At 42.9% G+C, this 22,692-nt stretch overlaps 1 protein-coding gene across 1 annotated transcript in view; it reads right to left on the bottom strand.

Moving 5' to 3' along the window:
- Positions 1-17,368, bottom strand: part of LOC144680687 (hydroxymethylglutaryl-CoA lyase, mitochondrial-like) — a 126,627-nt gene extending 109,259 nt beyond the window's left edge. The window contains exons 1-3 of the mRNA XM_078541933.1: positions 17,313-17,368; positions 16,951-17,046; positions 8,329-8,477 (exon numbers count right to left, since the gene is read on the bottom strand). Coding sequence (XP_078398059.1) covers positions 8,329-8,477; positions 16,951-17,046; positions 17,313-17,360 — 293 coding nt within the window. The 5' untranslated portion in view covers positions 17,361-17,368. The remainder of the gene's footprint in view (positions 1-8,328; positions 8,478-16,950; positions 17,047-17,312) is intronic.
- Positions 17,369-22,692: the final 5,324 nt, after the last annotated feature.

The raw sequence follows: 22,692 nt of genomic DNA on the forward strand, positions 1-22,692 counted from the left end.
TGAGAGCATTCATCCTCTTCCTGAATGGATGGCGTTTCTCGGGCAGGTGGCCGAAGAGCTGACCTCCCTTTGAACCGCCTCCCAGGCTGGCGAGGTGAGGCTGGTGGTCCTCCTGGAGCCATCCCTCGGATAGAGGATGTTCCAGTCCTGGCAGAGTCCACAGATGAGGTAATCGAAGGAGTCATTGCTGAAGCTGGGAGCAATAATTTTTCTTTGGCAGAGCCATTTCAAGAAGGTTTCTGTACACAGCTGGTCTGCTGAGAGTAATGCGTGTGTTCGCCTGGCATTTAAATATAATGCCTGGACCTTGGACCCCATTAGGCAAATCACTACCCGCTCCATCATGTGATTGTGAGAGCTCCTTGCCGATGCATAATTAATGAGTTTCCAAGTGTGAAATCGGACCCAATGTCCAGCCATGAGGCCCAGTGGGAAACGCGCAGTGTAACCCGCCCGCCAATGCACTTAGTCTCTGGAACGGAAAATTCCACCCCATATTTATGAATCCTAGTTTTGTACTTCTCTCAAAAAGTCTTTCCTCAGGTCACTTCTCAGCCTTCACTTTTTTAAAGAGAAAAAACACCAGCCTGTATGTAAATTAAAACTTGATCCTCATGGTCGATGATAAAAACAATATCCTGTGGTCAGAATCAGTTTCGAAAAACTTCAAATGTACCATTGGACAATGCATGCTTAGGTAGAAATTATGAAAGGAAACTCTAACTGATTTATTTCTCTTCCTAACCTAAGGAGTCAGTGGCCAATTGTGTCTCTCCTACTGTTGCCTTAGCTGAGGTCAGCTGGCACAGTACAGAACATTTCAAGTCTGGACGCCTCTGATTGCGTTTTTAGATAATAGAAGAATGATTACTACTACATTGAACTTTATTGTGAGAAAATATGTTTCTCTTTTGTAAACAATGTTTCTACTCAATTATACTTTGTGGGTGGAATGATGATGAAACTTGCTGATGTAACACTATACCACATGGAATAGTAGAGTACAGGGTTTATTGCCTGCAATTTTCCACATAGATGTGCAATTTCTGTGCAGCCTGGAAGTGCATTAAAAGGGAGCATTGTTTCTTCTTTTGTTTTGTCCTTAGCTCATGACTGGGACACAGTATTGTTAGCTTTGTAGAAGTCATGCACAATGGAGTGGCCAAACAGTTATTCTGCAAATCATTCCTGAATACTTTTCTTATGAGAAAAAAACTCAAAGATGAAAATTGTATTACAATTCCACTACAATCACAGATTCTGGTAACTCCTTACTGCAAATTACACCCCCCCCCCCCCCCCTCCACTCCCAATAACTTCTTTAAATATTGAAATTGCTGTAATAATCATTACCATTGAGCTATTAGATAATTCTCCATTTTATTTTCTAAAATTGCAGACACCCTTCCATGTCCCGAAAGTGTAAAGATACTTTCGAGTTAATCTGCCTGCTTTCCAGTGAAATATCCTAATGTACATTTGACTTCCTAAAATCGCTTTGATTTGTTAATGGGAGAGAGAGTGTGGATAGGTCAGTGTGAAATAAAAACCAAGACCATGCAGTGGATGGGTTAACCATTGGCATGCTGGAGTGCATACATCGTTTCTACAGCACAAGAAAGTGAGCATTAAATTATGTATTTCTACATACCAATTAATAATCAATCCTATTTACTTTGCATCTATTTCTCACCAAGAAAAGACTGCCATCTTTGCAGAGTCTCAGGAATATTAGGGTAAATTCTCGAAAAACATCTGTGATCATTTTATTTATTATGAAAAGTCATTCCAGTCATTAACATTTTTGTAAGTTTATTCTGAAAATTGTTCTTTAACATTTTGTTTGAATGTGGGAAATTCTCAAGTCTTCTTATCAGTGCTGGCGAATGCCAATAATGTTATTCATTACGATTATTATGCAGGCATTGCTAACTGGAGCTCCAAAAAGCATTGTGGAAAGAACACCACAAAATAACCACAAACACGTTATTTGTTGTAAGCTATCAGACCTCGCCCTCTAGCCATTGACTTCCTAGTATATTTGAAATTGTTGGGGTTCTTTTTTTATTTTTAATTGGACAATCATTTAATATAAATGCTTGTGTCTGCAATGTGCGCCATTTTAATTAACAATGCACTTTTTCCACCTATTGTAATATTAGGTTACAGTATTATGCATCTGAAAATGTATTAAAGGTATCTAAGAAAAATTAAGGATGGGAGGATACAATTGGCCCCACTGATACTCATCCTCTAGTATTGTAGTCACCAGCAGCTTTTGGAATTTGATTGTGTCTCCAAAATCATCAGCTTTGAATAAAGAAATTACTTCTAATAGTTGTTTCAAATTAATAAAATATATAATTTACCAAATATATTTCTATTCTGCTTTCTGGTCTTATTTGAAAGTAGTTTTTGGGTTAGAATAATAGAATGTTACGGTGCAGAAACAGGCCATTTAGCCCATCAGGTTTGATCCAGTGTTATTCTTCAGTTGAACTCTCTAATCTAATCTCACAGTCCTGCTCACTCCCTATAATGTTAAAGTAATTTTGGAAAATTGTAGTCGGAGCCTTTGCTTTTTCTTTCCTAGCTTCCTTCTGAATGTTCAGATGTAAACCATCAGGCACCAACTCATTTGGCTCCCTTAAGTTTGGGTAGCTTCTTTAGAATTAAGTCTGATTTAAATGCTAACCTTCACTAATTGTTTTAATTACCCTCTGGAGATGCCATGATCTCAATATTCACCTTCATTTTTACTGAGACATGAAGCAAGATTATTTAGTCAGGATCTCTTGTCATTTCTTCACTCTCCACTACAAGCTTGTCTTCCTTCTTTGATCTTGGGAAATGGGAAGCAATGCTTGCAAAACCCACATTGATTATCCAGCTTTTGCTGCTTTAAGATGGTGGTAGTGGACCATCTGCTTCCGCTGCTACAGTCCTTGTGATGATGTTACTCACACAATAATGCTAGGTAGGATATTCCAAGATTATATTTATTCATTCACGGGATGTGGGCTTCGCTAGCTGGGCCAGCATTTATTGCCCATTCCTAATTGCCCTTGTGAAGGTGATGGTGAGCTGCCTTCTTGAATCACTGCAGTCCATGTGGTGTAGGTAAACCCACACTGCTGTTAGGGAGGGAGTTCCAGGATTTTGACCCAGCGACAGTGAAGGAACGACGATATATTTCCAAGTCAGGGTGGTGAGTTATTTGGAGGGGAACTTCCAGGTGGTGGTGTTCCCATCTATCTGCTGCCCTTGTCCTTCTAGATGGTAGAGGTCATGGGTTTGGAAGGTGCTGTTGAAGGAGCCTTGGTGAATTCCTGCAGTGTATCTTGTAGATGGGATTCCCCGCTGCTACCGTGCGTTGGTGGTGGAGGGAGTGAATGTTTGTGAATGTGGTGCCAATCAAGCGGGCTGCTTTGTCCTGGACGCTGTCAAGCTTCTTGAGTGTTGTGGGAGCTGCACTCATCCAGGCAAGTGGAGAGTATTCCATCACACTCCTGACTTGTGCCTTGGGGATGGTGGACAGGCTTTGGGGAGTCAGGAGGTGAGTTACTCGCCCAAGGATTCCTAGCCTCTGACCTGATCTTGTAGCCACAGTATTTATATGGCTAGTCCAGTTCAGTTTCTGGTCAATGGTAACCCCAGGATGTTCATAGTGGGGGATTCAGTGATGGTAATGCCATTGAACATCAAGGGGAGATGGTTGGATTTTCTCTTGTTGGAGATGGTCATTGCCTGACACTTGTGTGGCGTAAATGTTACTTGCCACTTGTCAGCCCAAGCCTGGATATTGTCCAGGTCTTGCTGCATTTGGACATGAACTGCTTCAGTATCTGAGGAGTTTTGAATGGTGCTGAACATTATGCAATCACCAGCGAACATCCCCACTTCTGACCTTAAGATGGAAGGAAGGTCATTGATAAAGCAGCTGAAGATAGTTGGGCCGAGGACACTACCCTGAGGAACTCCCGCAGTGATGTCCTGGAGCTGAGATGACTGACCTCCAACAACCACAACCATATTCCTTTGTGCTAGGTATGGCTCCAACCAGTGGAGAGTTTTCCCCCTGATTCCCTTTGACTCCAGTTTTGTTAGGGTTCCTTGATGCTACATTCGGTCAAATGTGGCCTTGATGTCAAGGGCAGTCAATCTCATCTCACCTCGGGAGTTCAGCTGTTTTATCCATATTTGCACCAAGGCTGTAATGAGGTCAGGAGCTGAGTGGCCCTGGCAGAACCCAAACTGGGCATCAGTGAGCAGGTTATTGCTAAGCAAGTGCCGCTTGATAGCACTGTTGATGACCCCTTCCATTACTTTGCTGGTGATTGAAAGTAGACTGATGGGGCGGTAATTGGCTGGGTTGCATTTGTCCTGCTTTTTGTGTACAGGACATACCTGAGCAATTTTCCACATAACCAGTGTTATAGCTGGACTGAAACAGCAAGGCTAAGAGGACCATAAGTCTTCAGTACTATTGCTGGAATATTGTCAGGGCCCATAGCCTTTGTAGTATCCAGTGCCTTCAATTGTTTCTTGATATCACGTGGAGTGAATCAAATTGGCTGAAAACTGGCATCTGTGATGATGGACAGATGCATCTGCAGCAGGCAGGTTGGTGAGGATGAGGTCAAGTGTGTTTTTCCCTCTTGTTGCTTCCTTCACCACCTGCCGCAGACCCAGTCTACCAGCTATGTCATTTAGGGCTTGGTCAGCTCGGTCAGTAGTGGTGCTACCGAGTCACTCTTGGTGATGGACATTGAAGTCCTCAATCCGAGTATATTCTGCACCCTTGCCACCCCCAGTGCTTCCGCCAAGTGGTGTTCAACATGGAGGAGCACTGATTCATTAGCTGAAGGAGGGCGGTACGTGGTAATCAGCAAGAGGTTTCCTGGCCCATGTTTGACCTGATGCCATGAGACTTCATGGGGTCCGGAGTCGATGTTGAGGACTCCCAGGGCAACTCCTTCCTGACTGTATACCACTGTGCCGCCACCTCCGCTGGGTCTGTCCTGTCGGTGGGACAGGACGTACTGAGGGATGGTGATGGTGCTGTCTGGGACATTATCTATAAGATATGATTCTGTGAGGATGTTGCTTGACTAGTCTGTGAGACAGTTCTCCCAATTTTAGCACGAGCCGCCAGGTGTTAGCATGGAGGACTTTGCAGGGTCGACAGGGCTGTGATTGCTGTTGTTGTTTCCGGTGCCTAGGTCGATGCCGGGTGGTTCGTCCGGTTTTATTCATTTTTTTAGTGACTTTGCAGCGCTTGTTGCAACTGAGTGGATTGCTAGGCCATTTCAGAGAGTTTTTAAGAATCAGCCACATTGCTGTGGGTTTGGAGTCACGTGTAGGCCAGACCAGGTAAGGATGACAGATTTCCTTCCCTAAAGGACATTAAAGAACCAGATGGGTTTTTACAACAATCGACAATGGTTTCATGGTCATCATTAGACTTTTAATTCCAGATTTTTACTGATTTAAAATTTCACCATCTGCCATGGCGGGATTTGAACCCTGGATTACTAGTCCAGCGACAATACCACTACATCATCACCTCCCCAATGCAGCATCTACCGTACTTTAATTATCCTCTTATTACCAATGCTTGAATAGAATACCACCCCTCTGCTCTTTGCTTTTATTCTAATTCACTCTCACATGCAGTGGGCTGAATTTAGTGGAATCCACCAGAGCGAGGTATGATGGCAGAGGCTGGGGGGAGAGTCAGTCAGGAGTACCCATGTACGATTCCCGGCATCAAAAAAACTGTTCCCAGTTAAATTGTGGACAAGAAGGACCCAACACAGGAATCCTGCCCGCTGGTAGTGAGATACCAATTAGGCTCATAAATAAGCCACTTAAATGCAACTACCCCAGAGGCCATGGAATTTAATGCTAGCTCAAGGGTTTAACAGTATGGCTCTCCCGTGGCTCACCCAACAAACCCAGTGAGGAGGCACAACGCTGTCAGTTAAGTGCCTGAGTGAAACAGGGCAGAATTTTGTTCCAGCAACATGGCACACCTCCTCCCTGCACCGCCACCACCCACCTCACACTGGTTGGAGGACTAGTGGGAACTCCATATCACTTCTGTCAGGGTGGCTTTGTCTTTCATTTCCCCTTTTTAGTATCTTTCCTACATTCTTTCTATTTGCTGTGCCTTTCATTTTAAAGGATTCCAATTTGACCCAAATTATTAGTCCAAGGGTATCACAACCTGTCATTTAAGTATTTTCCATTGCTGTTCTACAGTTCTATATGCCAACTTCACCCTGTCATTTAACCAGGGCCAGGTTCCTTGTCATCTTACTATTCATTGGCCAGGGTTTTCCATCCGTCAGGCGGGCTCGGCGGGAGCGGGAGGGGGTGGTCGTCGAGCCGACCGCCGCCCACGATCAGCTCTGCATGCACGCAATCTCCCTGGGGCACAGACTGCTTCAGGGGGATTGCAGCGCTTTTTAAAAAAATAAATAAATACATTAAAAATTCAATGAAACATCTCCCCTCTTGTGACTGCGTCACATAAGATGTGACATGCTTTTATTTTTCAAATAAAATTTTCATTTAATTTGTAAAAGCTTTAGGAAGCCTCATCCCGCTCGTGGATGAGGTTTCCTAAAAAACGTAAAGGCCGTTTGGCCTTTTCACTTGCCCACCAACCGTAAGGTTGGATGGGCCGCGTAAAATTCAGATTAATCACCTGGTTAATGGCCTTAGCAGGCCTTTCAATTATTGGCAGACGCGCAGCTGATTCTGGCGCACGCCCACCGAACGAAACATTGCGCGACTTCGCAATGACATCGGGACGCATGCCCAACATCATTGTGCATCATTTAATGTTCCGGCATGTTGGGCGCGCGCCCACATGCCGAATGGAAAATTCTGCCCAATGTTTTTTTCCAGACAAACGCTCTTTCTTTGGCTTTTTCTTCTTTTCCTTTCTACTCTTATTGTGTTCACTGCTGCCTTTATGTTCTCTTATGTTTAGATTGCCCACTTGCTCCATTTTATTATCAAGTAGCTACTCGTTCCTTGTTAGAGTAGCAGCAAACTGACTTAGAAAACTGAATGCATTTTAAATGCATTTCACCCTTGCCACTTCTATCTCTACACCATCCCATCCCTCCCCATTCCAATCTATTTTGGAAAATTAAGATCTCTTACAATTAATATACTCTTCTCTAATTTATCAACAAATTCAATCCTCAATTTCCTTTCACCGTTTGACAGTCTATAACATACTTTGATTGAATGCTTGCACTTTTTTAGGTCAGTCCAAAGGGTTTGGATGAAAAGTTGCTATTTAGGTCCTTGTGGACTAGTGTTAAGATATTGCATCTCATTAATATTGCTACACTTGCTTCCTTTCTTCTCCCTCTGGGAAATTTTACAACCTGGAAAATTTCATTGCCAATCCTGACCCAACTGCATCCACTTTTTAGTTAGTGCTATTATGTTGTAATCTTCTAATTTCAGCAATTATTTCCTTTTTTCAATTTTCTTTTGTTTTGCACACTGAGTTGGGTGTTGCAAGCTAATGAAGGTGCTGCTAGGGTGCAACTTCAGGATTTAAAACTGGACCGTCCTTCAAGGTAAATCAAGAAGATATGAAATGGTTCCAGCTAAGAGACTTAAAAAGAACAGCAAACTTTAGAGTGGCGTTCACAAAATGAGGAAAGCAGGGATCTCATTAAAGATGAGGCAGGCACAAAATCAGCTAATGCAGCAGCCAGGGCTATGTGAAGCTGTCCAACTGCCTAGGACTCCTTCCAATCCTGGAAGAAGTTTAATGGCTTCACAAAGTCAGCAAAGGCAAGTGTTATGGCTGCAAGCTGCCATTAATGTGTATATGTTTACCTTTTATACAGTAGGCCAACATTAACCCTAAAAGTATTGTCACAAACTTAAATGTATCACTTGAATCACTAAATGAACTATAGTGACTCTTTCACATGGATGCTATATATAAATACTTTAACATCCATTGAAAATACATGCATGCCCTTCAAAACCTCACTTTCTTTACGGGAAGTAAGTAAGATAAATGATGAGAGTTCACATGTGTTTGTGAACTCAAATATTCTCCTTAGGGCACAGAATGTTAGGAGAAGATTTAATAGAAGTGTTCATAGCGATGAATGACTTTGATAGATTAAGTAAGGAGAAACTGTTTCTAGGGATAGGAAGATCAGAGGACATGGATTTAAGGTGATTAGCAAAACAACCAGAGGTGACATAGGGAAGCATTTTTTATGCAGCAAGTTACGATGGTAAGTATATAAGTAACGAAAGACAAAGAAATTATATCACACATACCCTCGAACTGGAATGTTGCCATCTTTTGCTGATCTGATAACCTCCTCAAACCGCAGCATACTTTCTTCAATGGAACAATTAGTGTTCACCTTACTGAACGTTTCTGAGGTTGCTCCAAAAATGGCTACTTCTTTCGCACCTGCTGCAATCTGAAGTAACAATAAACAAACTATATGGAATAAATAGAATATGAGAACATAAGAAACAGAAAATGGAGCATGTCATATGGCTTATCGAGCCTGCTCCGCCATTCAGTAAGATCATAGCTACATCCACTCCACCAAGGTTCCTTAGATAGCACCTTCCAAACCCACAACCTCTACCATCTAGAAGGACAAGGGCAGCAGATAGATGGGAACACCACCACCTGGAAGCTCCCCTCCAAGTCACTCACCATCCTGACTTGGAAATATATCGCCGTTCCTTCACTGTCACTGGGTCAAAATCCTGGAACTCCCTCCCTAACAGCAGTGTGGGTGTATCTACACCACATGGACTGTAGTGGTTCAAGAAGGCAGCTCACCACCACCTTCTCAAGGGCAATTAGGGATGGGCAAAAAATGCTGGCCTAGCCAGCGAAGTCCGCATCCCCTGAATGAATTTTTAAAAACCTCACCATTTGTTATGACAGGCGCAGTTGGTAAAGTGGAGTCATTTAAAAATCCCAGAGGGAAACTTTAAACAACTGTCATAACCAATAATGTTAAGTGTTATGTTTGAGATGCGACTCTAAACTCAGGAATCTGACCACTAGTTCTCGAGTTTTACATTAAACTAAATGAAATATTTTATTAATTTACACAGGTTAATATATATGTACACATGGCTACAAATTACTACTGTCATCACTTTTAACAAACTCCCAAACTAATGTCCATTAAAGCAACAGCAACCCACAGGCTTAACCAAACACCAGGCAAAGATTTTCACCTTACGAATTCAAAATGAGGTTCTTTTCACTGTGAAGCCAGTTGGAGGCTTGCAGTTGCCTTTTGATCTTACATTGTCTCTGCCTGCACACCCGAAAACTACTGAAGTTATACCTACCAGCTCCATTGAATGTTAATTCTCATTGTATCAACAGCCTCTTTGAACTTCACCTTTTAACAATGAAACCCCATTCATAGTACCAATTTTATTAGTAACATAAACATATAGCTTGGTAGCTGCTAGAAAGGCGTCAATTTTCACCCCACTTCTTGAATACTCTATTCAAAAAATGCAAATGCACGCTATCTCTCTTACATATCAAAACTAGCAGATATCAAGGCACCCAAACTAACTGGCTTTAATCCAATTAAGACACACCCGCAGAGTAAACCTCCATTTTAAACGAAAACTATTTTCCAAAATATTATATGCATTAATAGCTTCATGACACCACTCTATCCCCATCTCCTTACTGCCCAAAAATCTATCGATCGAGCATCCACAGCACTCAGTAGTAAAGAACTGCAAAGATTCACAGGCCTCTAAAGTAAGTATATTCTTCGTTAACCAAGGAGACTAAAAAGGAGACTTTTGGATTTCCAGCATCCGCAGTAGTTTTTTGTTTTTGAGACTAAAACTGTACCGTTGTCACCTCACCAAAGCCCTATACAAGTGCAGCAAGACTTCCTTACTCATACACTGCAGCACTTTTGCAGTAAAGGCTAACATAACATTTGCTTTCGTAATTACTTGCTGTACCTGAATATGAACTTTTTGCGATTCATGTATCCAAGGTTATCCAATTTCCTCTAAATACCAAGATTTACTAATTTCTTACCTTTAAAAAATACTTTTCTTTTCCATTCTGCTCAACAACAACAATGTATATTATTAAAGTGCTTTGAACATGATGCAATGTCCCCAAGCCCTTCACAGGAACATTATAAAACAAAATATGAGGAGTACTAGGTCAAATGACCAAGATCTTGGTCAATGAGGTTGGTTTTAAGCAGTGTCTTAAAGAAGAAAAGTGAGATAGGCAGAGAGGTGTAGGGAGTGAATTCCAGAGCTTGGGGCCTAGGCAACTGAAGGCACAGTCACTCCATAGCAGGGCAAATATGATTGGGATTGCACAAGAGGCCAGAATAAGAGGAGTGCAGATATCTCAGTCAATTGTGGGGTTGGAGGAGATCACAGAGATAGGGCTGGGTGGGCCTTGGAGGGATTTCAAAACAAGGATGAGAATTTTAAAATCAAGACGTTGCTTGACCAAGAGCCAGTGTACGTCAGTGAGCACAGGAATAGGGGAATGGGACTTGCTGCGAGTTGAGACTCAGGCAGCAGAGTTCTGAATGACTTCAAATTTATGGAGGGTAGAATGTGGGAGAGCAGCTAGGAGTGCTTTTGAACAGTCAAGTCTAGAGATAACAAAGGCATGGACGAGGGATAATAGATATATAGATAACTCAAATACTTCATTAATTTGTCGTATCCAGTACAACATTCTTCAGTGTTTAAGAATGCATTCTTCTGTTGACTGGAACACTCAGACTGAAGAAGAGCATTACATTCATTTGCAATTATAAGGCTGTCTTCAAAGCACATTTTCCTGTCATCTGTCAAGATTAAAATGAAGTGTGCCTCTTCTTCTTGGAGAGAAACAAAATCTCCAATACCTATTCACGTTTTAGTTCTGTTCATTTATTCACTTTTGCAAAATGATTTGGTGAATCATCATCACACCTTTACAGACATTAGAAAACAAACTGTTCAAAGTATTTCTCACCACACAAAAAAATAGTCCCATTCTTTGGAGTAAATTCGTCCTTGGGGCTTATGAAGAAAATTACCTTTCATAGAAAGGTTTGGTAGCTGATTAGAATAAATGACATGCAGTATAGCTACTTTCAAAAAAGAGCTTTAAATTGTGAGTCATTGTGGAAACTTCTAAACTGAGACATACAGAATATGTTTTATGAAAATGCTAATTGGGCAACAGTTTGTTTCATTCAATTAAGAGTAATTCTTAATGTTGAAAACTTTTAAAATGACACAAAGAAAACTGTTTGCAAAAAAAACTTCAATGTTACAATGAATGTTAGAATGAGGGTTCAATGTTCTCAGCTGAGAATGTAAATCCAGGACAACTTTCCTGTTAAGTGGGAAATATAAAACATTTTAGGAACCATGACAGACAGCTTGTCCTAAAAAGTCATTTTGATATTCCCACCTCAAATGTTTACCACTTCAAAGCCTTCAACTCATATTTCAGACTAATTCAAATATTCTTCCTTCATATTTAATGTGTTCTTTCAAGTTATGTGGTGCACTCCCAATTTCACACTGTGCCCTCTAGCTTTATGTCCAACACTTGCCTTTAATCATAATACCACTGAAACTTGCGATTGTACTCGTGATTTCTGGAAGGTTGGGGCATAGCACAAGCATAACCAGCATTTTAGAAGTAGATTCTGAGGTGGAATCCATTTTCACCGGTGTTTTCACCTTATAATGTCAGTGTTGAACATTCTGATGCTGTCTGCATGGGCTCTTCTTGAAGTGCACTGTCCCTTGGGGGAGGGTGGCAAATGATGCTAATGAATGGGACTGATGATGGAGTGCCTAGAACAAATTATTTGAACCCCTACTGCATCAAGAGAAATTAATGGCAAATTGAAAAAGGTGCCGCGGCTTCAGTACTGCAGACGCTCGATTGGTCCATGGTGGTGAAGTGGGAGCTGAGTTTTAGGATGAAGCTCTCAATTTACGGGTCGATCTATGTGCCCATCCCCACCTATGGTCATGAAATGTGGGTAATGACCAAAAGGGTAAGATTACAGGTACAAGTGGCGGAAAAGAGCTTTCTCTGCAGGGTTGCTGGGCGTACTCTCAGAGACAGGGTGAGATGTTTGGCAATCCGGGACAGCCTCGGAGTAGAGCCGCTGCTCCTCTGGATCAAGAGGGGCCAGTTGAGGTGGTTCAGGCATCTGATAAGGATGCTTCCTGGTAGGCTCCCGCAGGAGCTGTACCGGGCATGGCCTACTGGGCAGAGACCTCAAGGCCAACCCAGAACACACTGGAGGAATTATACCTTTCAGCTGGCCTGGGAACGCCTGGGAATCCCCCTGGAGGGGCTGGAATCTGTGGCTGAAGAAAGGGAAGTCTGGTCGGCCCTGCTCAGCTTACTGCCACCACAACCCTCACCAGGAGAAGCGGTGTGAAAATGGATGGAATGAGAAAGGTCTGCTGGTTGCCAATATCAGTTGAAACTAGTGGGATTTTTTTTTAACCTTGGTACTGGCATCCTAAAGGCCTGTGAGACCGCCATGATATAGTTGTCTTAACCCACTCTAAGAGGGTTTGAGTATCAGTAATAGCATTCCCAATGGGTATTCTTTTGTTTGAACTATTGATGAGAAAATGGAGAGCGATATAAGTGACAAAGGAGGTTGTGTCCCACAAGATATAATTACCTAACTCCTTTCCCTACCCCAGCACCCCACAATATAATCACAGGCCATGAAGATCACCATCATGGTCTCTAAGTGAGAAGAGCACAACTTACCAAGGAAACAAAATGGGAGCTGTGAAAGCTATACTACAAAGACCAGCAGCCAAGATCATCTGCCTGGACAGTTCAGCTTGAGGCTATGAGGCTATGAAGGTGATGACGACACTTAATTTTTTTTATTCTACCAGCTCATTTCGAGTTGTCCCAGGATCTGTTTAAGATTAAAGGCATACCTTTGGCATGATAAAGTAATTCAATCTTAACGTGTCTGGGTGCTCCTAACAGCAGAGTCTAGTAGAAGGTAAGCCGAGAATTGCATGGTCCCACAGTTAACCCCCTCAATGGGAAAAAAGACATCCGGGCTCTGCTCCAAAGTGGGACTTCCTACAGGCGATGCAACCACTTTTCACTCTCCCCATTAACTGGAATCTCAACTCCAGAGAGCTTTTGCCATTACAAATGTTGACCTAAGAGTAATAGTCAAAGAACACCACGCAGGAACTAAAGTTGATGTGGACAGGAAGTGTGAGCATATGTCAATGTTTAATACATTATAGACATATAAAGCCTTATATTTATATCTCTAAAATGTTATGAACTATCTTAGCTACGTATCTATTCAATTGTAGAACTATCCGACAAGGGGAAAATCCTCCCCAATGTTTCCACTGCCCTGTTACCCAACCTATGACTATTTTCTGTTTTGTGCTTTCAATCTGCAATCTTTTTAAGATTTAATCCTATGTCACATCCCTGATTCTTGTGGTTTTTAGTTCACTTACGGGCAATTCATGTGGAACTATCGAGTAAATCTTCTGACTGCACACTCCAAGTACAGTCTTACCAACCAAGAGCACACATCAAGCAATTATGCACATACAACCCATAATTTTCCAACCATTAATACAAATAGAGGGTGGAAATTGTGATTTCCCAATGCACATTCCTGGGAGGAGAAGCTTTTGGGAGCATAAAGTTAGAACATGAATTCCTGTATCAAGATCTTCAAATGGTCAAAATAATTTGCCAAGCAGGTTTTTCCCTCCTAAAGCCTCAATGGTTACACGTTAACTTATGCTAACTCTATCCAGGTACTCTTCTGGCTTGCTTGTTAAAATGGATTTCATTTTTTCACCTGTTACTGATGTTAAGCTAATGGACCTGTGGTTATCTGCAACTGTTTTGTGAGCCTTTTAAAATATTGTTCCTGTGTTTGGCCTTTCCTAATCCTATTAAACTCCACTAGTAATTAACAATGATCACACAATGACAGCCAGTGCCTCACAACTTTCTCTTGCTATAAAGGGTAGAAAGATCCCAAGTTCAATTTTGCCATGTATTGAGACAGCTGATCTCAGCCTGCAGGATAACAATGGCGTTAAAGTTAGCGTCAACTTCATGAGGCTAAGGAAGAAACAAAGTAATAGGCTCCTACATTCCACCCTCTGTACATTTGAGGTAATCCAAAACTCTGCTGCCTGTGTCTTAACTCACAGCAAGTCTCATTCTCCTATCACCCCTGTGCTCGCTGACCTACATTGACTCCCAGTCAAAATCACACAGAGCTGTTGGAAGCCCTCAGCAGAGTGGCACGTGAGTTGGAGGAGTGTGTCTGCCTGCTCTCTGATGAAGTGATGCCCATGTGTGCATGTATGGCGGTCTCCATGGGGAGGATGGCGGACGCCATGGAGACCCTGGTCCAGCAGAACGTGGAGATGCGTGCAGACCTGCACTCCATCGCGGGAGCCATGGGTGAGTTCCTGCAGTGACAATGCGAGAGGGAAACAGGGCACCTCCTTTTCCTCAAAGAGTCAGGCCAGGGCCCCCAGGCACCTGAAGGGAGGAGGAATGGTAGCTGGACACCCCTGGGTCATCCACTCAGGAATCTCAGAGGCTGTCATCTCCCTCTGAGTCCCATTTGTCTGTGAGCCCCACAACCTCATCCTCTGTCACCGCACAGGGAGCAGCTGGCCAACGGTTGATTCTAGGGGAAGATGTGTGTATGTGGCAGGGCCTTTTGGAGCCTCGTGGAAGCACTCTCCCACACATGCAGGATCTTGCCGTATCACACTCACCTCATTGTCCTGAGCATTTTTAATGCTGCCTGCTGGGGTTCACTTTCAGTTGTCCATCTGAGCTGACCTGCATCTCCGTCCACCCACTGATCACACTCCCATGCAGCTCCTGATCTCGTCCACCACAACTCTCATCTCACTTTCGATTTGGACAGCATGGTCTGGATTCGGTTTTTTATGCGCTGCCCTGTCTTTTCTCCTACCCCAGTCCCCCATTTCCTTTCCCTGGCATCATCTTCCACCTCCCCTCCATGACCTACCAGCCACAACCCTTTTCCTTCGGGGATGTACAGGTAAGGGTGATTGACATGGACCCCTCAGACCATTCCCTCGCACGTTCACCTGTACATCCCCCTCTCCAGGCCCCTTCTCCCCAGAACTCCTTCCCCCACCTTAGTCCTCCCACCTCCCCAGGCTCCTCTCCCACTTAGCCCCCTCCTACTTCCTGACTCCTTCAGACACCCTTACTTCTTCCGCCACCCTTAGTCCTTCCCCCCAACTCCTCCCTCCAGCCTTACCTCTTCCTCCAGTCTCACTTCTTCCTCCAGCCTTACTCCTTCCCCCTTCCTGACTCCCTCACTTCTTCCTTCAGCTCTACTCTTTCCCACTTCCTGACTCCTTCCTCCACCCTTACTTCTTCCTCCACCCTCATTCCCTCCCCTCTCCGCACTCTTTCCTACCCACGGACTCCCTCCCCTCTCTGCACTCCTTCCTTCCCCCAGACTCTCTTCCCTCTCCCCATGTCTTCCTCCCCCCAGAATCCCCCCTCGTTTCCGGACTCCTTCCTCCCCTGGACCCCTTCCCCTCTCCACACTCCCTTCCCCTGGACTCCTTATCCTCTCCGCACTCCTTCCTCCCCCTGGACTCCTTCCCCACTCTGCACTCCTTCCCCCCGAACTCCTTCACTTGCACTTTCCATGCCCCATTACACCTACCTCCCCAATTGCCATCTTCTCCCCCATTTCTCCCTCTTCTCCTCTAATGCCCTTCAAAACCTCGCCCCCTGACACCTTCATTCCCCCCACAACCTCACCCCCCTGACACCTTCATTCCCCCCTCCCAACCTCATCCCCCGGCACCTTCATTCCGCCCTCCCAACCTCATCCCCTCCGACACCTCTTCCTCTCCCAGCCAATCCTAGACCTTCCTCTCCCACCCCCTCATCCATCATCTGTTGAGAGCATCAACGGTGATTTTGCAACTTCCATGAGTTGCTTCGCAGTAGAGCCACGTCCATGAGAATCCACCCAGCATGCTATGGACGTTCCTCCAGAATCCCGTTGCTGTCGTTCTGCTCCTTGGATGTCCACGATGTGAGCAATGCCCTGGCGATAAGTCCCAACTCCTACATGTCACAGTTGTCAAGACGTGTTCTGCACCGGCGTGTTTTCCTGCCGACGTGGACAGACGATCCAGCGGGGTTGGGGGGATGAGTCTGGCGGGCTGGCCTTATAAGAATATGCTGAAGTGTTAACAGTGAAGTTCCCGACGTATGATGGCAGGGAACGTGGACAATTGCAAACTGGTTTCACGACATCGTGAAACCGATTTTTGGCCTTCTTGCCAAATTGTCCACTCACGCCTACGAACACACCCGACGCCAGCGGGCACGGAAAATCACGACCCTTGCTCCTTTCTCTCTTTCAGCTTTTCTCTAGTGCCTGTCTCTTTCCTTTTTCTTCTTTTTCTCAGTCTATTTAATTTTGCTATCTTGACCTTATTGCTTTAACACAAGTGGCAGTAATAAGGGGAACTATACCAAAGCGATTATCCTTTCCCATCAGGACATATTTATTTACACTTCACCTCACTGTATGACTCTCCAGATATCCAGAGCAAAATACAATAATTTAGACATAGCAGCAAAATAATCCCTGTGTTATACATTGCCCACAGACATCCATGGGCTTTGGAGTTGCAAGCAGAATAGTTGATTGTTAAACTAAGAGACATTTTTGAAAATATTGCCAACTGCAACATCGCCATGTTAAAAAATTCCCACCAAAACTACTCACCTACCACATTTGAAGGTATAAGATCAACATACAACACAGTGTTACTCTCAATGTATTTACGAATCAATAATATCAACAGAACAATACTTACTGCAGCATGAAAGCCACGGAGATTTGGTGTCAATACAGGATACCGTACTTGTGGGCACTTCTTTATACCTTGCATGACTTCCGTATGATCGGCCAACTGACAAAAGCAAGTACAGAAATGCATAATATTTTTAATTTGTTCTGTTCAAATATTTAGTGATATAAACAGGTACAATTCGATAAGGTACCACACAAGAAGCCGTTAACAAGGTTGAAGGCACATGGAAGTGAAGGCGGACCATTGAGATGGGTAGGGGCTGGGTTAGGAGGTGAAAAATAGAGAGCAGGAAGAATGGCTATGTATCCTAGGCAGGAGGAGTAGTGACTCACAGGGATCTGAAGGGGGCCTTAGCTTTTCCCTACCTTTAAGTGATTTAGATGAAGCCATATATCCAAGCTCACTGATGACATCAAGTTAGATGGCACATTAAATAACATGGATGAGAACAGAAAGTTTCAAAGGGTCATTAATAGATTAAATGAGTGAGCAAAACTGTGACAGGTGGAGTTCAATGTGGGAAATGTGAGGTCGTCTATTTTGAACCACAGAAAGATATGTCAAAGTTTTTTCTAAATGGCAAGAAGCTAGGAACTGTGGAGGAACAGAGAGATTTGGGGATCTACATATAGAATATACTGAACGCTAGTGGGTTTAAAAAAAAAATAAAAAAGGTTAATGGAATTGGCCAAGAGGGCTGGAAGACCAAAGGGTGTAAACTATGTTACAATCATTAAAAAAAAACGCTGCTTAGACTTGATCAGCGTCTTGAATACTGCTTCATTTCTGGGCACTAGAGCTCGGGAAAGATATATTTGTCTTGGAGAATGTGCAGTATCGATTCCGCAGTATAATACCAGGGCTAAAAGACGTGTGAAGCTGCATAGGCTAGTCCTGTATTCCCATTGAATGTAGAATATTAAGGCTTTCTGGAATTGAGGTGTTCAAGATTGTTAAAGGAGTTAATTGGATAGAGTGAGGTAGAAATAGGCAGCTCAGAATAAGGGGATATAACCTTAAAATTAGCGCTAAGCCAGTCAGGAGTGATGTCAATGAGAGTACAGCTCCGCACAAAGGGCATTGTAAATCTGCAGTTCTCTCCCCCAATTAAACATTTCAAACCTGTGATTGTTACACAAGGGTACTAATGATTATGAAGTCAGGGCATGTAGTTGGAGTTAAGATGCAGATCAGCCATGATGAAATCCAATGGCAGAGCAGACTTGACGGGGCTAAACGGTCAGCACGGGTTCCCATATCCCAAATAGGTGGTAAGGCCGAATGCTACTTTTTAAAGGTCCTCCTTCCACTCTGCCCTCCTCTTTTCTCTGGCTCTTTTATCTTAAATCTGTGTCCTCTGGTTACTGATCCTTCTGCCTTTATCCTGGTATTCTAAAAGGAACACAAGCAAGGCCCTGGAAAGATGTACCCGAATAAGTATCTCTGTCCTCAGCCAACCCATTGTTTCCTGAGGTAAGGTGACTCTGAATCAACTCTTAGATTAGTTTAAAATCTCAGCCCCCTACTTTTTCATAGAATTGCTTCAGGACAGTTAGGGATGACTTATGTCAGCAACACTTCTAGCAAGGAAGAAGATCTGACTCAAGATGACTGTATAATTGAAAGTTTCTTCAAATAGTTAACTTTAAAAAAACCTGCTGAGTATAACATTTCCTTCCATAAAGTGGGGAATCCTTTGAACATGAAGCACAGTCCTTAGATCCTCAGATAACGGTTCCTATTCCATTAAGTTTTACTATCTATCCACTAAATTGATCAGAGTTTTTATCTGGTGTTTGTTTACTAAAATGTTGCAAGTTTTGAACTCAAATATCTCATCTGCCTTTGTTTCCATAAAGAATTTCTTGCATGACATCTGGCACACTAAACACTTGCATCGTCGTCCATGCAATGCTTCGCTTGGTGTTCAACCTCGCAAAATAACTGGCTCTTCTGATTCCTCAAAACATTGAAACATCTGTGCTTGTTACTGCCGCATTCAGATTTTTTTTTTGTTCATGGCAAGTTGGCATCGCCGGCAAGGTCAGTATTTATTGCCCATTCCCAATTGCACTCGAGAAGGTAGTGGTGAACCCCCTCCTTGAACCACTGACGTCTGTGTTGTGAAAGTACTCCGACAGTGTTGAGGTGGGGGGGGTTATTCCAGGATTTTGACCCAGCAATGATGGCGGAACGGTGATATATTTCAAAGTCAGGATGATGTGTGATTGGCAGGTGGTGATGTTTCCATGGCCTACTTTCCTTATCCTTCTAGTGGTAGAGGTTGTGGGTTTGGAAGGTGCTGTCAAAGAAGCCTTAGTGAGTTGCTGCAAAGCATATTGTAGATGGTACTCACTGCTGCTACGGCGCACCTGTGGTGGAGGGAATGAATGTTTAAGGTGGTGTATGGGATGTCAATCAAGTGGGCTGCTTTGTCCTGGATGGTGCCAAGCGTTTTGAGTGTTATTTGAGCTGTGCTCAACCAGGCAAGTGAAGAGTATTTCATCATACTCCTATGCCTTGTAGATGGTGGAAAGGCTTTTGGGAGTCAAGAGGTGGCTTACTCACCGCAGAACTCCCAACTTTCAACCTGCTCTAGTAGCCACACTGAAGCCCAGGATGATAATGGTATTACTTGTCTGTTAATTGTGTTCAATTGTATGCAAGTGGTGGGTATTAAATGATGATGCATTTCAATCCCTATGAATAGATACAGACTGAAACTCAGCTTGCTGGCTTAGGAGATATATACTTTATAATGTGTAACTCTGTAAGTAAATATAAAAGTGTATCGGCTCCAGTTCTATCCTTCATCAACTGGCTTTCTGGAATATAACATGGTGGGAGAAAATGGTTATCTAAAGGTGAAGGCTGGAAGCTAAGAAAAAAATCAACTCAGGCAGAAAAATACAATGCCAGGAGTGATTATGGACAATGGCAGGAAGCAAGTGTAAATTGTTGGGCATTGATACCCTTCGATAAAGTTGGAGTTTTAAGCATATGACCAGTAGAAGGATGAAGTGGATATGTAGATAGAGGTTACATCCACACTAAAGACAAAAGGTATGGTCTTGGCATTGTTGCTTCCTAAATAAAGTACAGTATTTTGTGAGTTGCTTGCCCATCATTTGTGGATAGTGATGAAGATTTGAACCATCTATTAGAGTTCTTGGATGAAACCTACAAGAAAGATGATCTGTTAAATGCCAATGAGACATATTGGAATTTTGATAGATTTTGGAAACAGATGGTGATTTCATGGAATAATATATCATGAACTTTAACAGATTATAGAAAAGACAGACAAAATTCAATTTGCAGATCCCATGGATCAGTACTAGCATTTAAATTGTCATACTTATGCCTTTCACAATCATTATTTTAAATCTTATTAAGTTGTAATTGCTGTTACGTTGATGGTCCCCCATGCTACTCCTATATGCTCTGGTTCGTTTCCCATTACAAGATGCAGCAATGATTCTTCTCTTGTTGGGCTCCTTACATACATAATTTTTAAAAAAGGAGTTCTGAACACCCTGTCATCTATACTTTTATCACCTCTAGATTTGACTAGTTCAATGCGCTACTGGCCAACATCCCATATTCTACCCTCAATGACTTAGACGTGGGGAGCGAAGGCATGGTAGCTAAATTTGCAGACGGCACAAGGATAGGTAGGAAAGTATGTTGTGAAGAAGATATAAGGAATTTGCACACAGGTATAGATAAGTTGAGTGAGTGGGCAAAAATCTGACAGATGGAGTATAATGTGGGAAAATTTGAAGTTGTTCACTTTGGCAGGAAGAATGAAAAGCAGAATATTACTTAAATGGAGAACAACTACAGAATTCTGAGGTGCAGAGGGATCTAGGTGTTCTCGTGCATGAGTCACAAAAAGTTAGTATGCAGGTACAGCAAGTAATTAAGAAGGCTAATGGAACGTTACCCTTTATTATGAGAGAAATTGAACATAAAAGTGAGGATGTTATGCTTCAGTTATACAGGGCATTGGTGAAACTGCAGCTCAAGTGCTGTGTGCAGTTTTAGTCTCCTTATTTAAGGATATAAATGCATTGGAGGTGCTTCAGAGGAGGTTTACTAGATTGAAACCTAGATTGAGTGGACTGTCTTATGATGAAAGGTTGGACAGGCTGGACTTGTTTCATTGGGGTTTAGAAGAGTGAGGGGTGACTTGATTGAAGTATGGAAGATCCTGAACGGTCTTGACAAGGTGGACATGGAAAGGATGTTTCCTCTTGTGGGTGAGTCCAGAGCTAGGGGGCACTGTATTAAAATTAGGGATCACCCTTATAGGGCAGAGATGAGGAGAATGTTTTTTCTCTCAGAGGGTTGTGCAACTTTGGACTCTGTCTCAGAAGGTGGTGGAGGCGGGGGTCACTGAATATTTTTAAGGGGTACATAGATTCTTGTTAGGCAAGGGTAGCAGAGGTTATAGGGGGTAGATGGGAATGTGGAACTCGAAACACAAACAGATTAGTGTTGATCTTATTGAATGGTGGAGCAGGCTCGAGGGACCGAATGGTCTACTTGTTTTCCTATTTCATATGTTCGTATGTTCGTATGCTCTGCAAACTGGAGACCATTCTAACTTACACCAAATTCTGCACACCCAGATCCCCTGCACTCGCTGACCTACATTGTCTGCCAGTTAAGCAATGCCTTAATTATAAGATTCCCATCTTTGTTTTCATATCCCCCTACGGCCTTGTCACTTCCTGCAACTCTCCGAGATACTGCACTCCTCCAATTGTGGCCTCCCCAATTTTAATCGGTCCAACAGCGGCAGCCGTCCCTTCAGCTGCCTAGACTCTGGAATTCTCTCCCTAAATCTCTTCCTCTCTCTATCTCCTCCTTTAATACACCCCTTAAAACTCACCTCTTTATGAAACTTTTGATCATCTTGCCTAATATCTGCTTTTTGGCTCAGTGTCAAATTTTGTTCTACAATGTTCCTGTCAAGCACTTTGGGATGCTTTAATGGCACAAAATAAATACAATCTGGGATGTTTATCTCCCAGTCATGTTCAGGCAGGTCTCAGAAATGACCACTATGACAGACTTTTTAAACTGAATTTGGACTTCTACTTTGCTTGCTTTACTCCTTATACTATATTCATTCATGAATAGAACTCTTTTATTTGGGCAAAAATCTTACACTGCCATTTTGTTCTGATGATATTCTTCTCTCGCTTTTTATTCGTCACACTCCTTGCTTTTCATTACTCCTTTTGTATTTTTATCAATTATATTATTATTATCTTCTATTGTTTTTCTGAACCCGAAATATTTATATTATCCTTAACACTATTTACAACCTGAACTTTGCTCTCACTCATTTCTCTTATCTTTAGGCTACTTTCACTTTTAATATTTTTTCCATCTGAGTCCTCCCCCCAACTCCAACCTAGCCTCTTACCTTTCACTGGTTTAAAAATGCTCTCTACAAACCTATTTCTCCTCTCCACTTGGACTTTGTTCCCTGCCCAGTTCAGGTGCAATCCATCCCAATGTTACAGTTCCTTCCTGCCCCTGTACTGGTGCCAATTCCCCAAGAGTCGGAACGTCTCTTTCACACACCAACATTTCAGCCACATATTTACTTTCCTGATCCGATTATGCCTATGCCAATTTGCATGTGACTCTGGTAATAATCCTGACACAATTATCCCTGAAGCTTAGATTTTTTTGTTAGCTCCGAGTTCCTGATGCTCCTTCAGGAGAGCC

Source organism: Cetorhinus maximus, chromosome 5, assembly GCF_964194155.1.
Source record: "Cetorhinus maximus chromosome 5, sCetMax3.hap1.1, whole genome shotgun sequence".
NCBI classification, from domain to species: domain Eukaryota; kingdom Metazoa; phylum Chordata; class Chondrichthyes; order Lamniformes; family Cetorhinidae; genus Cetorhinus; species Cetorhinus maximus.